Below are 12380 nucleotides of genomic sequence, written 5' to 3' on the forward strand. Positions count from 1 at the left end.
TATATATATAAAATGCATGTAATGATAAGTGTTTTTAAGTAATTTATTTCTGGTGGCTTAATCTTTAATTAGCCACCTTATTATTGGCTATATTGAAATCCAAAGACTAATTATGGATTGGTGGGCTTTATCATATTTTAGTATAAGATTTGGCTAATTTTCTGTTTCACTGAGTTTTACTTAATAATTTCTAGGGCCCCATGGTTATGAATGTGCTTCAGTTTCATAATGCCTCCTGCTATGGCAGACATCCTTGACATCTGGGCAGTGGATTCACAGTTAGCATCTGATGGCTCCATACCTGTGGATTTCCTTTTGCCCACTGGGATTTATATTCAGTTGGAGGTTCCTCGGGAAGCTACCATTTCCTATATTAAACAGGTATGTTAATAGGTGGAATTTTTATAAATGTAGCTTACTTACTGTATCACTTAGGGGAAGATGTTATTGTATTACAGAAAATTTTATTAATGTAAGTCATACAGTCAATTTGAGGGAAAATGAACCTTTAGGTCCCTATATTTTAAAGATTTTGATATATGCTTTGTCTTTTGTAGATGTATAAAAGGTAATTCTCACTCTCACTTTTAATCCATATGTGATACCTGAAATTAAGAAAAATTATGTTAGTTTGAAATGTTCATTCAGGTGATTTAAAGGAATTTGACATTGTCAAAGTTCTGAGTTAAAATCTTTTTAAATACTGTCTTTGAACTTGTCATACTTTTCCTGTATGTGATTTTTGGTTGGTTTTCTCTTGTCTCCTTTTCCTTCCTCTTCTTCCCTCCATACCCCCACTACTTTTCATGGGGATTATGTGAAAGAAGAGCTTTCCCCCCAGTAGTGAATAACATGCCCTCCTTTGGAAGCACATTCTTTTTTTTTTTTTTTTAAGTTTTAATTTAAATTCCAGTTAGTTAATGCACAGTGTAATATTAGTTTCAGGTGTACAATATAGTGATTCAACAGTTGCATACAACACCCTGTGCTCATCACTACGAGTGCACTGTGCACTCCTTAATCCCCATCACCTATTTCACCCATTTCCCCCAACCACCTCCCTTCTGGTAACTATCAGTTTGGAAGCAACTACTTTTACATAATAAGACTTGCCTGTTTTGTTGGATTATTTTTTCACATGAATTGATGAGTGGTATTGATTTGTGAGTACTATGAAATGTAAATGAAATTATTTTGCTAAACTTTCTCTTTAATGTTTTCCAAATAGCTGAACCCAATATGAAAATCAGGGGATATGATATTTTTAAGAAAAAGTATTTATGACAAGCCATTTTAAATTTCTTGACTTTGGACAGCCTCTTAACTCTTTTCCAAGCTGCTTCTTCCGGGAGACATGAGAATTCTAAAACTGCATGATCCCTGAAGTAGAAAAAAAAAAATAGAAAATTATTTTAGGTATCCCAAGGTTCAGAGAGTACTTATTTTTATAGTTACCAGTGACAAGAATGGATGTCTGTGGCTGCACCTGAAGCTGGATTAACCATTCATGCCCTCCATTCTTTTAATTGTAAAACATACACAATGTGAAGTTTACCATAAGAATAATTTTTTAGGTGCATAATTCTGTGGTATTAAATACTTTCACAGTATTGCCCAACCATCAGCCCTATACAGAAACACAAATTCCGTTCTCATTAAATAATAAACTTTCTTCTCCAAGTCCCTGTGGTAGTCACTATTCTAGTTTCTGTCTCTAGGAATTTGTCTATTCCAGCTACCTTATAAAAGTGGAATCAAACAATAGTTGTCCTTTTGTGTCTGACTTACTTTACCTACCGTAATATTTTAAAGGTCATCCATATTGTAATATGAATCCAAATTTCATTCCTTTTGAAGACTTAGTAATATTCCATTGTTAGGATATACTCCATTTTGTCTATTGTTCATCTCTTGATAGATATTTTGGTTGTATCAGTCTTTTGGTTATTGTGAATAATTCTACTATGAACATTGGTGTACAGGTATCTGTTTGAGTCCCTGCTTTCAATTTTTTTGGGTATATGTCTGCTTCTTCTGACAGGGCAGTGTTAATTAATGAAGATAACCCTGGTGAATAGAAAAGAATGCAGGAAAAATAATATAAATTTTGTAAGGGGGTAATGGTACATACTTTGAATTTTCTATTTTTTTCTAATTAGAAGTTATTTATGTTCATAAGAATGGTAAATATGGACATCTTCATAGATACTCACTTTTAAAAAAATTGAAGTAGAGTTGACATATAATATTATATTACTTTCAGGTGTACAAACTAGTGATTCAACAGTTATATACATTATGAAATGTTCACCATGATACGTGTAGTTACCGTCTGTCACTATATGAAGTTGTTCCAATATTGTTGACTGTATTCTTTCTGCTGTACTTTTCATCTCTATGATTTATTTATTTTATAAATGGTATTTTGACCTCTTAATCCCCTTCACCTGTTTCACCTTTCCCCCATCCTCCTCCCCTCTGGCAACCACTAGTTTATTCTTTGTATTTATTAGTTTCTGTTTTTTTTTGTTTTGTTTTTTAAATTCTACATATAAGTGAAATCATATAGTATTTGTCTTTCTCTGACTTTTTTACTTAACATAAGACTAGGGTTTTGTTTTTTTTTTTTGTATTTGTAAATGGCATTGTTTTCATTTCTCTGTTAGTGTATGGAAACAATAGGTTTTTATATATTTTGTATTCTGCAACTTTATGGAATTCATTTAATATTTTTTTGTGGAATCTTTAGGGTATTTTTTTGTGGAATCTTTAGGGTTTTTTATATACAGTATCCTGTCTTCTGCAAATAGTGACAATTTTACTTCTTCCTTAACAATTTGGATGCTTTTTCTTTTTGTCTGATTGCTGTGACTGGGTCTTCTAGTACTATATGTTGAATAAAGGTATGGAGAGTAGACATTTTTGTCTTGTTCCTGATCTTAGAGCAAAAGCTTTCAGCTTTTCACCATAAGTATGTTAGCCATGGGTTTGTCATATATGGCTTTAATATGTTGAGGTATATTTTCTCTGTTTCCAACTTTTTGAGAGTTTTTATCATGAACAAATTTAGAATTTGTCAAATGCTTTTTCTGCATCTACTGAGATAATTAGATGGTTTTTATCTTTCATTTTGTAAATGGTAGTATATCATGTTGATTGATTTGTGGATAATGAACCATCTTTGCATCCCTGAAATATTTCCCGCCTGATTGTGGTGAATGATCCTTTTAATGTCTTGTTGAATTTGCATTGCTAATATTTTGTTGAATTTTTTGCACCTATGTTCATTGGGCATACCGGTATGTGATTTTCTTTTTTTTGTAGTGTCTTTGTCTGGTTTTGGTATCAGAGTAATGCCTTGTAGAATGAATTTGGAAGCATTCCTTCCTCTTCTTTTTTTTGGATAAGTTTGAAAAGGATTGAAGGGTGCCTGCGTGGCTCAGTCAGTTAAGTTTCTGACTCTTGGGGCACCTGGGTGGCTCAGTTGTTAAGCATCTGCCTTCGGCTCAGGTCATGATCCCAGGGTGTGAGGTTGGGCCCTGCACTCATCTCTCTCCCTCTCCCTGTGCTTCTTTTCTCACTTGCAGGCTCGTGTGCGCATTCTCTATCAAATAAATAAATGAAATCTTTGAAAAAAAAGAAAAGGATATTCTTTTTTTTTTTTTTTTCCCCCTGGAGAGGGAGAATGGGGCAGGGGCAGAGGGAGAGAGTCTTAGGCAGGTTCAGTGCCCAGCAAGGAGCCTGTAGCAGGGCTTGATCTCACGACCCTGAGATCACGACCTGAGCCGAAATCAAGAGTTGGATGCTGACTGAGCCACTCAGGCACCCTGATAGTCATTCTTTTTTTTTTTTTTTTTAAGATTTTATTTATTTATTTGAGAGAGAAAGAATGAGACAGAGAGCATGAGAGGGGGGAGGGTCAGAGGAGAGAACTACCTGCTGAGCAGGGAGCCTGATGCGGGACTCGATATTGTGACTCCAGGATCATGACCTGAGCTGAAGGCAGACACTTAACCAACTGAGCGACCCAGGCACCCCCGATATTCATTCTATTCATTCTTTTTTGAATGTTTGGTGGAATTCACCAATGCAGCCATCTGGTTCTAGACTTTTTTTATTTTTTTAAGATTTTATTTATTTATTTATTTATTTGAGAGAGAGAGAGAGAGAGAGAGAGAGAGAGTGAGAGAACACAAGCAAGGGGGAGTGGCAGAGGGAGAGGGAGAAGCAGGCTCCTGCCGAGCAGGGCGCCTGATGGGGGTTGGAGGGGCTTCAGTCCCAGGACCCTGGGATCATGACCTAAGCCCAAGGCAGATGCTTAGCCTACTGAGACACCCACGTGCCCCTAGATTTTTTTTTTGTTGCGAGTTTTTTTATTACTGATTCAGTTTCATTATTGTAATCAGTCTGTTCAGAGTATCTGCTTCTTTCTGATTCAGTCTTGAAAGATTGTATGTTTCCAGGAATTTATCTATTTCTTTTGGTTTTCTAGTTTGTTGGCATATAATTTTTTAAAGTAGTCTCTTAAAATCTTTTGTATTTCTGTGGTGTCAGTTGTAACTTCTCTTTCATTTCTGATTTTGAGTCCTCTCTTAATGAGTCTGGCAGATACTCAATAATTTTGTTTATTTAAGTGCATTTTTTTGTGCATTACATTATTACTTAGAAAAAAATGGGTTAATACTACATGTATTCTCTTGTAAGTTTGTATTTAAAAAAAACCTTATATCTTGGACAACTTTCCATGTTACCATGTATTTTTATTTTCACAAATTTGTAATACTTTATAATTGATTTAGCCAGTTTTTTATTGCTAAACATTTAACTTGTCCTATGTTTGTGAGTTTTATAAAGAGTGCTGCAGTGAGTATCCTTGTAGATGTATCTTTGTATACTTGAACAAGTTTTTCTCTTCCACAAAGTGTCTTATTTTTTTTCCTGCAGATATTATGGAAGCAAGTTCACAATTACCCAATGTTTAACCTCCTTATGGAAATTGACTCCTATATGTTTGCATGTGTGAATCAAACTGCTGTATATGAGGAACTTGAAGATGAAACAAGAAGACTCTGTGATGTCAGACCTTTTCTTCCAGTTCTCAAATTAGTGACAAGAAGTTGTGACCCAGGGGAAAAATTAGACTCAAAAATTGGAGTCCTTATAGGAAAAGGTAACTTAAAAACTTTTTGGTATGAATTCTTTACATATTTGTTGTTGTATGTATAAACATGTAGTAAGTATGATCAAAGGCATTGCTTTGTAGAGTGTGACTCAAGGACCAATACTTGTTTGTAAATTGATAGCCAGTCTGAGATAATGTAAGTGTAAAAATTGAGAGTAAATGTTTATAGATTCTTGTAGCAATGTGATAACCCCTGGGACACTATGGTAATATGTTTTGTATGTCTTTTTCTAGTGACTTACTTTTATTTGCCAAAGTGTTTTTTTGGCAGATTGGAAAGAAAAAAGTTGTCCCTTTGTCTCAGATAGTTTGAGAAGCCCTTTTCTAAGAGATACGTCCTCCATTTCTTTTGAACTGCTTCTATACTATATACACAACTTACTTATTTTTTAATTTTATTTTATTACATTAGTCACCATACAATACATCATTAGTTTTTGATGTAGTGATCCACGATATACACACAATTTATATACAACTCTCTATACCAAGACTTTAAACTGAATGAAAAGTTTCTATAAATAACCCACATTATTGACAATTTTACTCCTTAGCTAAAATTGTCTTTAAGTAGAGATTTTTTTTTTTTAAGATTTTATTTATTTATTTGACAGAGAAAGACACAGTGAGAGAGGGAACACAAGTAGGGGGAGTGGGAGAGGGAGAAGCAGGCTTCCCACGGAGCAGGGAGCCCAATGTGGGGCTTGATCCCAGGACCCTGGGATCATGACCTGAGCTGAAGGCAGACGCTTAACGACTGAGCCACTCAGGCGCCCCAGTAGAGGTATTTTTGTAGGGAGTCAAGATATATTAATTCCAGGGAGAATTGTGAGTAACAAAATGTGGTAGAGGCTCTCTTGCTATAATAATGTTAGGTGTCACAGGGGCCAATGGTATATCAATATTCTGCTTTAGACAAGGTACTAGAATTAAGTACTATAAGAGGTTAACTGCAGAGGACACTTGACGTTTGTTTATTTATTTTGAAGTATCAGGTTTGTATTGTTGTTTTCATTTTTATTTTATTTTTTAAGAGACTTGACATTTAAATACAAAACCAAACAATCCACTGGAGGTTTTTGGATTTGGATTGGCCTCTTGTATTGATTAAATTCACTCTTATAAAATAATATAGTAGCATTTCATTTAGTATTATAAATATCTTCAAGATAACCTAGTATCATCCCCTCTAAGAACCATGTCCTGTAAGATTGCATTCTTTGATCTTGACCTATAGTTATTCGGGCTAACTAATGATTACAAATGTAGGGCTACATTCTTCCCTCTGAGTATTTAGAACAGAACCTTGTTGATTTACTGAATGACAGCCTAGTATGTATTTCTCTTTTCTTTTCTTTTTTTTTAAGTAGGGTCCATGCTGGGCCTGCCAGTGCTAGGTTTGAACTCACAACCCTGAGATCAAGACCTGAGCTGAGATTAAGAGTCAGACACCTAACAGACTGAGCCACTCAGGTACCCAGACAGCCTAGTATTTAAAAAGGTTTGATTACTTCAGAGGATAGCTAGTTTGCTTTAGGCAGTAATTTTTTACCCCTTCAATAGTTTGTAATTACTTAAAATACAAGATTTTTTCTTTCTTTTTTTTTTGCTTTTTTAAATTTTTTAATTTTTTTTTTTAAGTAATCTCCACACCCTGTGTGGGGCTTGAACTCACAACCCTGAGATCAAGAGTCACATGCTCCACTGACTGAGCCATCCAGGAGCACCCACAATTTTCTTACATATTAATGGCCTCACTAGAAAGCATTCCTTTCCATTTGCTAGAACTCCAAAGATTTTTTTGATAAATTTTAAATTCTCCATTACAAAAAGTCTCTCCTTTGTTTGAATTGAAGAATATATGGAAAAGTAAAAAAGAATAATCAATCACTTACAGTCTTATTGAAGACAAGAATATCTACTGATATTGAGATATAGTTCTTTCCAAGTGGCTTTGTATGTGTGTATGAAATATATAGCTTTTATGTTTCCCTGCTGATGGAAGGAAGTAGACCAGAACCGCACTGATTGTTAAATATTTGATAACCCAAAAGGTTAGCACCACAGAGAGAGCCTAACTTTTGTCAGGATATAGGTGTCTTTTTGAGATGTACCATGTTTTCAAAACTTAGATCACTGTACTGTCTTCTAGTTGTGATCTTCAAAAAATATGAGCTCATTAGCCATCTCTATCTCTACATGAGCTTGGCAGATTTAGCAAATAAAAATATACTAGATGCAAATATGGGATATACTTAATGATAAAAATCATTCATTGTTTATCTAAAATTCAAATAGAATTGGGCATGCTGTTTTTTTTATTTGGCAACCCAGGGTAAAGTCTTACCTTGCCACAGTGCAGGGGTCATATGTATATACATATATATAAATTGAATTTTTCTTTCTATAAGCAGTGTGACCATACTTCATCTGTATCATAAAGTTTATTATATAAAAATTTTTAATGCAGTGTGCCCTGCACTTTGGATGATCAAGATGCAAGCTGTGTTTTATATTAAATTGAACAGTTAATGGGGCACCTGGGTGGCTTAGTTGGTTAAGCATCTGCCTTCGGCTCAGGTCATGATCCCAGGGTCCTGGGATCAAGCCCCACATTGGACTCCCTGCTCAGCGGGGAGCCTGCTTCTCCCTCTCCCACTGCAGCTCTCCATGCTTGTGCTTGCTCTCTCTCTCTGTCAAATAAATAAATAAATAAAATCTTAAAAAAAAATAAATCGAACAGTTTATAAATTCTAAACTATAAATTGTACTTTAGATTTTCAGCGCATCTAGAAAACCTGGTGTTAATGATCATATACACAGATTCAAGTGTTAACATTCATTTAGGAAGTTGAGTAAGTCTGTTTTAATATTTTAGAATGAATTTTCACTTTAATTACCTAACAAGTCAGTTTTTGCAGTTGCTAATTTGTATGTGATGACTACAACCAGGACTTGGTGAGATCATGCCTCTTGGTAAAACAATAAACAGTTATTTCAATTTAACTTCAGGAACAAGTTTGCTGCCTCCTCCTCTCCAGAGAAAACAATAGAACCTTTACAAATGTAACTGCCCTAGTGGGTCTAAAAATACCTTTTCCTGAATGATGATGTGTCTGATCATTTTATTTTTTATGTTTATTCTAAATAATTATATGCAGAGCTTCTGTTCGACTTCTGATTATGTTCCGTAGTGAAGGTCACCCCTTCAAATTCCCATTAGTAAATCTTGATCAGAGAATTTTGTCAACATCCTGAAAAAAAAAATTGGAAAACTCCCTATTTTTTACCTAACCTATATAAAGTTGTGGTATACTTTAAAGTGAAGGAAATATAGAGTCTGCAGGATTTTAACACTATCTTTAATGTGAAGAAATTATTCACTCAGTACCTTTTTTTAAAGATGTTATTTATTTATTTAATTCAGAGATAGAGAGAGAGAGAGAGAGAGAGAGAGAGAAAGCACACAAGCAAGGGAAGTAGCAGGGAGAGGAAGAAGCAGGCTCCCTGCTGGGAGTCAGATGTGGGGCTCAATCCCAGGACCCGGGGACCATGACCTGAGCCGAAGGCAGATGGGTAACCAACTGAACCATCCAGGTGCCCCCACTCAGTACTTTTTTTATGTGAAAAAATTATATTTGGGGCGCCTGGTTGCTCAGTTAAACATCTCACTCTTGATCTCAGCTCAGGTCTTGATCCTCAGGGTTGTGAGTTCAAGCCTTGAGTTGGGCTCCATGCCGGGTGGGATTCCTACTTAAAAAAAAATTATATTTGACTGTAAATGACACAATATTTTAATCTTAAAATTTAAGGTTTGCTATCAGATTTTCTTATCAGAAGACATGTAGAAATTAACTAGGTTGAAAATTAAATTACTTGACCTAATTGTTTTGTTTATTTTTTAAGTAATCTCTACATCCACCGTGGGGCTTGACCTCACAACACGGAGATTAAGAGTTGCATAGCCAGGCACCCCCCTAATTTCTTATTTTTGGCGAAGTTTCTATTTTTAAGAAATCTTTGTAATGGTTTCTAAATTCAAGTTTTATTTATTTATTTTTAAAGTAGATTCTCAGAGATTGAGATTCAGTGAGTCTGGGATGAATTAAAGAAATCTGTACTTTTCAGTTGGTTCTAACAGTTATGTGAGCAAAGCTTCTTATTTATAATATATTGAAAAAATGACCAAAGCAGTAGCAATTGCAGTTCAACAGTATATATCAAGTGTTTTTAATTGGGACTACAGCAGTGAACTCGGGTGATAATTATGGTCTTTGTCTGCTTGGAGCTCACAGTGCTGTAGGAAATAGAGATCAGTAAATAGACAATTACAATACAGTGTGTAAACTGCTATAAGTCAAGGACGTAAAATGAACTGAGTGAGAGAGGGTTGGCCTTATAGAAGACACACGACTAAATTGTGCCTTCAGTGCTGATGACTAGTTGAACAGGTAGAAGGAGTTGGAAGAAGGATAATCAAATGGGAATGGCATGTGTGAAGAATGGCCTATTCAAGGAATAAAAGTAATTGGTTATGGTTTGCATCAAGGGACAGCTAGGACAAGCAGGAAGATGAGAGAGCTAGCCAGCTTCAGAGTATGTGGAGCCATTCAGGCCATATTAAGAATTAGAGACTGATTCCTAAAAGCAATTGGGAAACTATCGAAGGGATTTAAGTGGTGGAGTAACATGATCAGATTACATTTTATAAAGATTATTCAGATTGTAAAATGGAGAGTGGATCAGAAAGATTAAGACTGGGAATAGAGAAATTAGTGAAAAACTGATGTAATAATCCAAGGGAGGGATGGTGATGGCCAGGATTAAATTAATGGCTGCAGGAACTAGGAGAAGTAGACAGAGTTGAGAAACATTCAGAAAGTAGATTAGATAGAGTTTTAGTAGATAAAGGGAGATAAAGAGTGTGATTCTTGTTAAATGTATTAGGTACTCATTTTCCTTTCCTTACCTGTAATACCTATGTCTGTGGGTAGAAATAGTTTCAACAGTGCTGTGGAAGAGGCTCCAAAATGCCTCAGCTAGTCTGCATAAGTTACACTTCCTTCATAACTGATTTAGAGTATGTATTTCCATTCAGATCTAAAACTATCCAGGAAATCATAATGTACCGTCAAGACTTTAACTTTGCTGCATTGTGCAACTTAAACATTTTTATTTTTCTATATTTAATGCCACAATTGATTCTAATATTTATTTATTAAAGATTTTTATTTATTTGAGGGGGAGGGGTAGAGCGAGAGGGAGAAAGTCTTTTTTTTTTTTTAAGATTTTTTATTCATTTGTGAGAGAAAGGGCGGTCATAAGCAGGGGGAAAGGCAGAGGGAGAGGGAGAAGCAGACACCACTGCTGAGCTGGGAGCTGACATGTGGGGCTCAATCCCAGGACCTGGAGATCATGACCCAAGCTGAAGGCAGATGCTTAACCATCTGAGCCACCCAGGAGCCCCAGAGAGAAAGAATCTTAAGCAGTCTCCTTGCTGAGTGCAGAGGCAGATGTGGGGCTCGATCTCATGACCCTGAGATCATGACCTCAGCCAAAACCAAGAGTTGGATGCTTGACCGATTGAGCCCCCCAGGAGTCCCTAAACATCAGTTTAAAAGAATGAGAGCTGACACTGAAAAGTCTCCTCAATACATGCACAGTATTGATGTAGTTTTGGAGTGTTGCTGGGATTCAGAGCCCATGGCCAAGAAAGAATTCTTGAGACATCTTCAGTGCAAAAAGGTGGTTTTATTAAACATGGGGACAGGACCTGTGGGCAGAAAAAGCTGTACTGGGTCATGAGGTGTGGCCAGTTTGAATAATCTTTAAATTAAAATGTTTGCTAATCTCACAGTTAAAAGTTTATGTATAAAAATTTCTGCATGTTCATTTATTGTAGGTTTCAAGAATTATTTATTAGGATAATGATAAGTTTATGAAAAGGTTGCTATATTTAGTTGTCTTCATGGTAGAAGTGGTTCATAATTAAGTACAACAAAATAATTTTTTGAGATTTTTGATTAATTGATATAACCATTGTTAAAATCACAGTGAATTGGAAGTTTAATCTATAAAATTTAAATTTACTGAGTTTTAAGTTAAGTAATAGCTTATATTTTAAGTCTTTTAAATTTAAAAGTTTTCAGATTCTTAGGCTTTCTCAGATATATCAAATGTGATTTACTTGGTTTTTAAAGAAAAACTGGATATTTTACATGTGGTTTTAAAGTGTGTACTATTTCAGTGATTATCTTTCTAAAACTGGTACCCAGCTACATTCTTCAAAGGTTTCAAGTTTGTCTTCTTTAGAAATCTTAATTATATGTTCATCTTCTGTACGTGAAATTTGTTATTTTTTCTGGATGGTCTTTCGATCTTTCATAATATTTTCCTGCCCAGTTTTGTTTGCATGATAAGAACCACATATCCAATGTATTTGGTCGAATATATTTTGTATTCTCTTGTATTATTAGCTACTCAAAATGACATTTTAAAAAAATTTGTTTAGGTCTACATGAATTTGATGCACTGAAGGATCCTGAAGTGAATGAATTCCGAATAAAAATGCGCAAATTCAGTGAGGAAAAGATTCAGTCGCTTGTGGGATTGTCTTGGATGGATTGGCTAAAGCAGACATATCCACCAGAACATGAACCATCAATCCTTGAAAACTTAGAAGATAAACTATATGGAGGAAAGCTCATTGTGGCTGTTCATTTTGAAAATTGTCAGGTAGTATTATGTTATTTAAGAAATACATTGTAATAAATCTGTGGTTTTTACCTGAATGCAGCACCAGTCGTAGAGGAGATAGCTGGTAAATATTATTACAAAGAGCATTTTTAGATTTAAAGATGGAAATAAATTTAGGATTACGTATAACAATCAGAAGTGACACATCTTTTGCACCTGTATGATTTTGTGATGCAATGATGTATTAGTCTAGATCAGGGTTGGAAAACTGCAGTTTTTGAATGGTATGTATGTATTTATGTATTTATTTAACTATTTTAAAATTTTATTTAAAATCAATTAACATATAGTGTATTATTAGTTTCTGGGTTTTATATTTTAAAGGGAGGTAAAAAAAATTCAAGGAATTTTTAAAAGATGGAAAGAGAAAGGAAGAGAGAGAGGAGGGAAGGAAGGGAGGGAGGGAGGAAGGAATGTGTCACAGGTTGTCAGCAAAGCCTGG

General features: G+C 35.0%; 1 protein-coding gene across 5 annotated transcripts in view; it reads left to right on the forward strand.

The window, feature by feature from the left end:
- The window catches only part of PIK3CB (phosphatidylinositol-4,5-bisphosphate 3-kinase catalytic subunit beta), a 197043-nt gene that overhangs the window by 82024 nt on the left and 102639 nt on the right, over positions 1 to 12380 (forward strand). For all 5 annotated transcript variants that reach the window (XM_088026062.1, XM_028099135.2, XM_028099136.1 and 2 more), the window contains 3 exons: positions 195 to 381; positions 4945 to 5170; positions 11694 to 11917. In XM_088026062.1, coding sequence (XP_087882188.1) covers positions 211 to 381; positions 4945 to 5170; positions 11694 to 11917 — 621 coding nt within the window. In that variant the 5' untranslated portion in view covers positions 195 to 210. The remainder of the gene's footprint in view (positions 1 to 194; positions 382 to 4944; positions 5171 to 11693; positions 11918 to 12380) is intronic.

This window comes from Eumetopias jubatus, unplaced genomic scaffold (genome assembly GCF_037043125.1).
Source record: "Eumetopias jubatus isolate StellerSeaLion01/CBP00866 unplaced genomic scaffold, mEumJub1_p1.0 scaffold_1, whole genome shotgun sequence".
Taxonomy (NCBI): domain Eukaryota; kingdom Metazoa; phylum Chordata; class Mammalia; order Carnivora; family Otariidae; genus Eumetopias; species Eumetopias jubatus.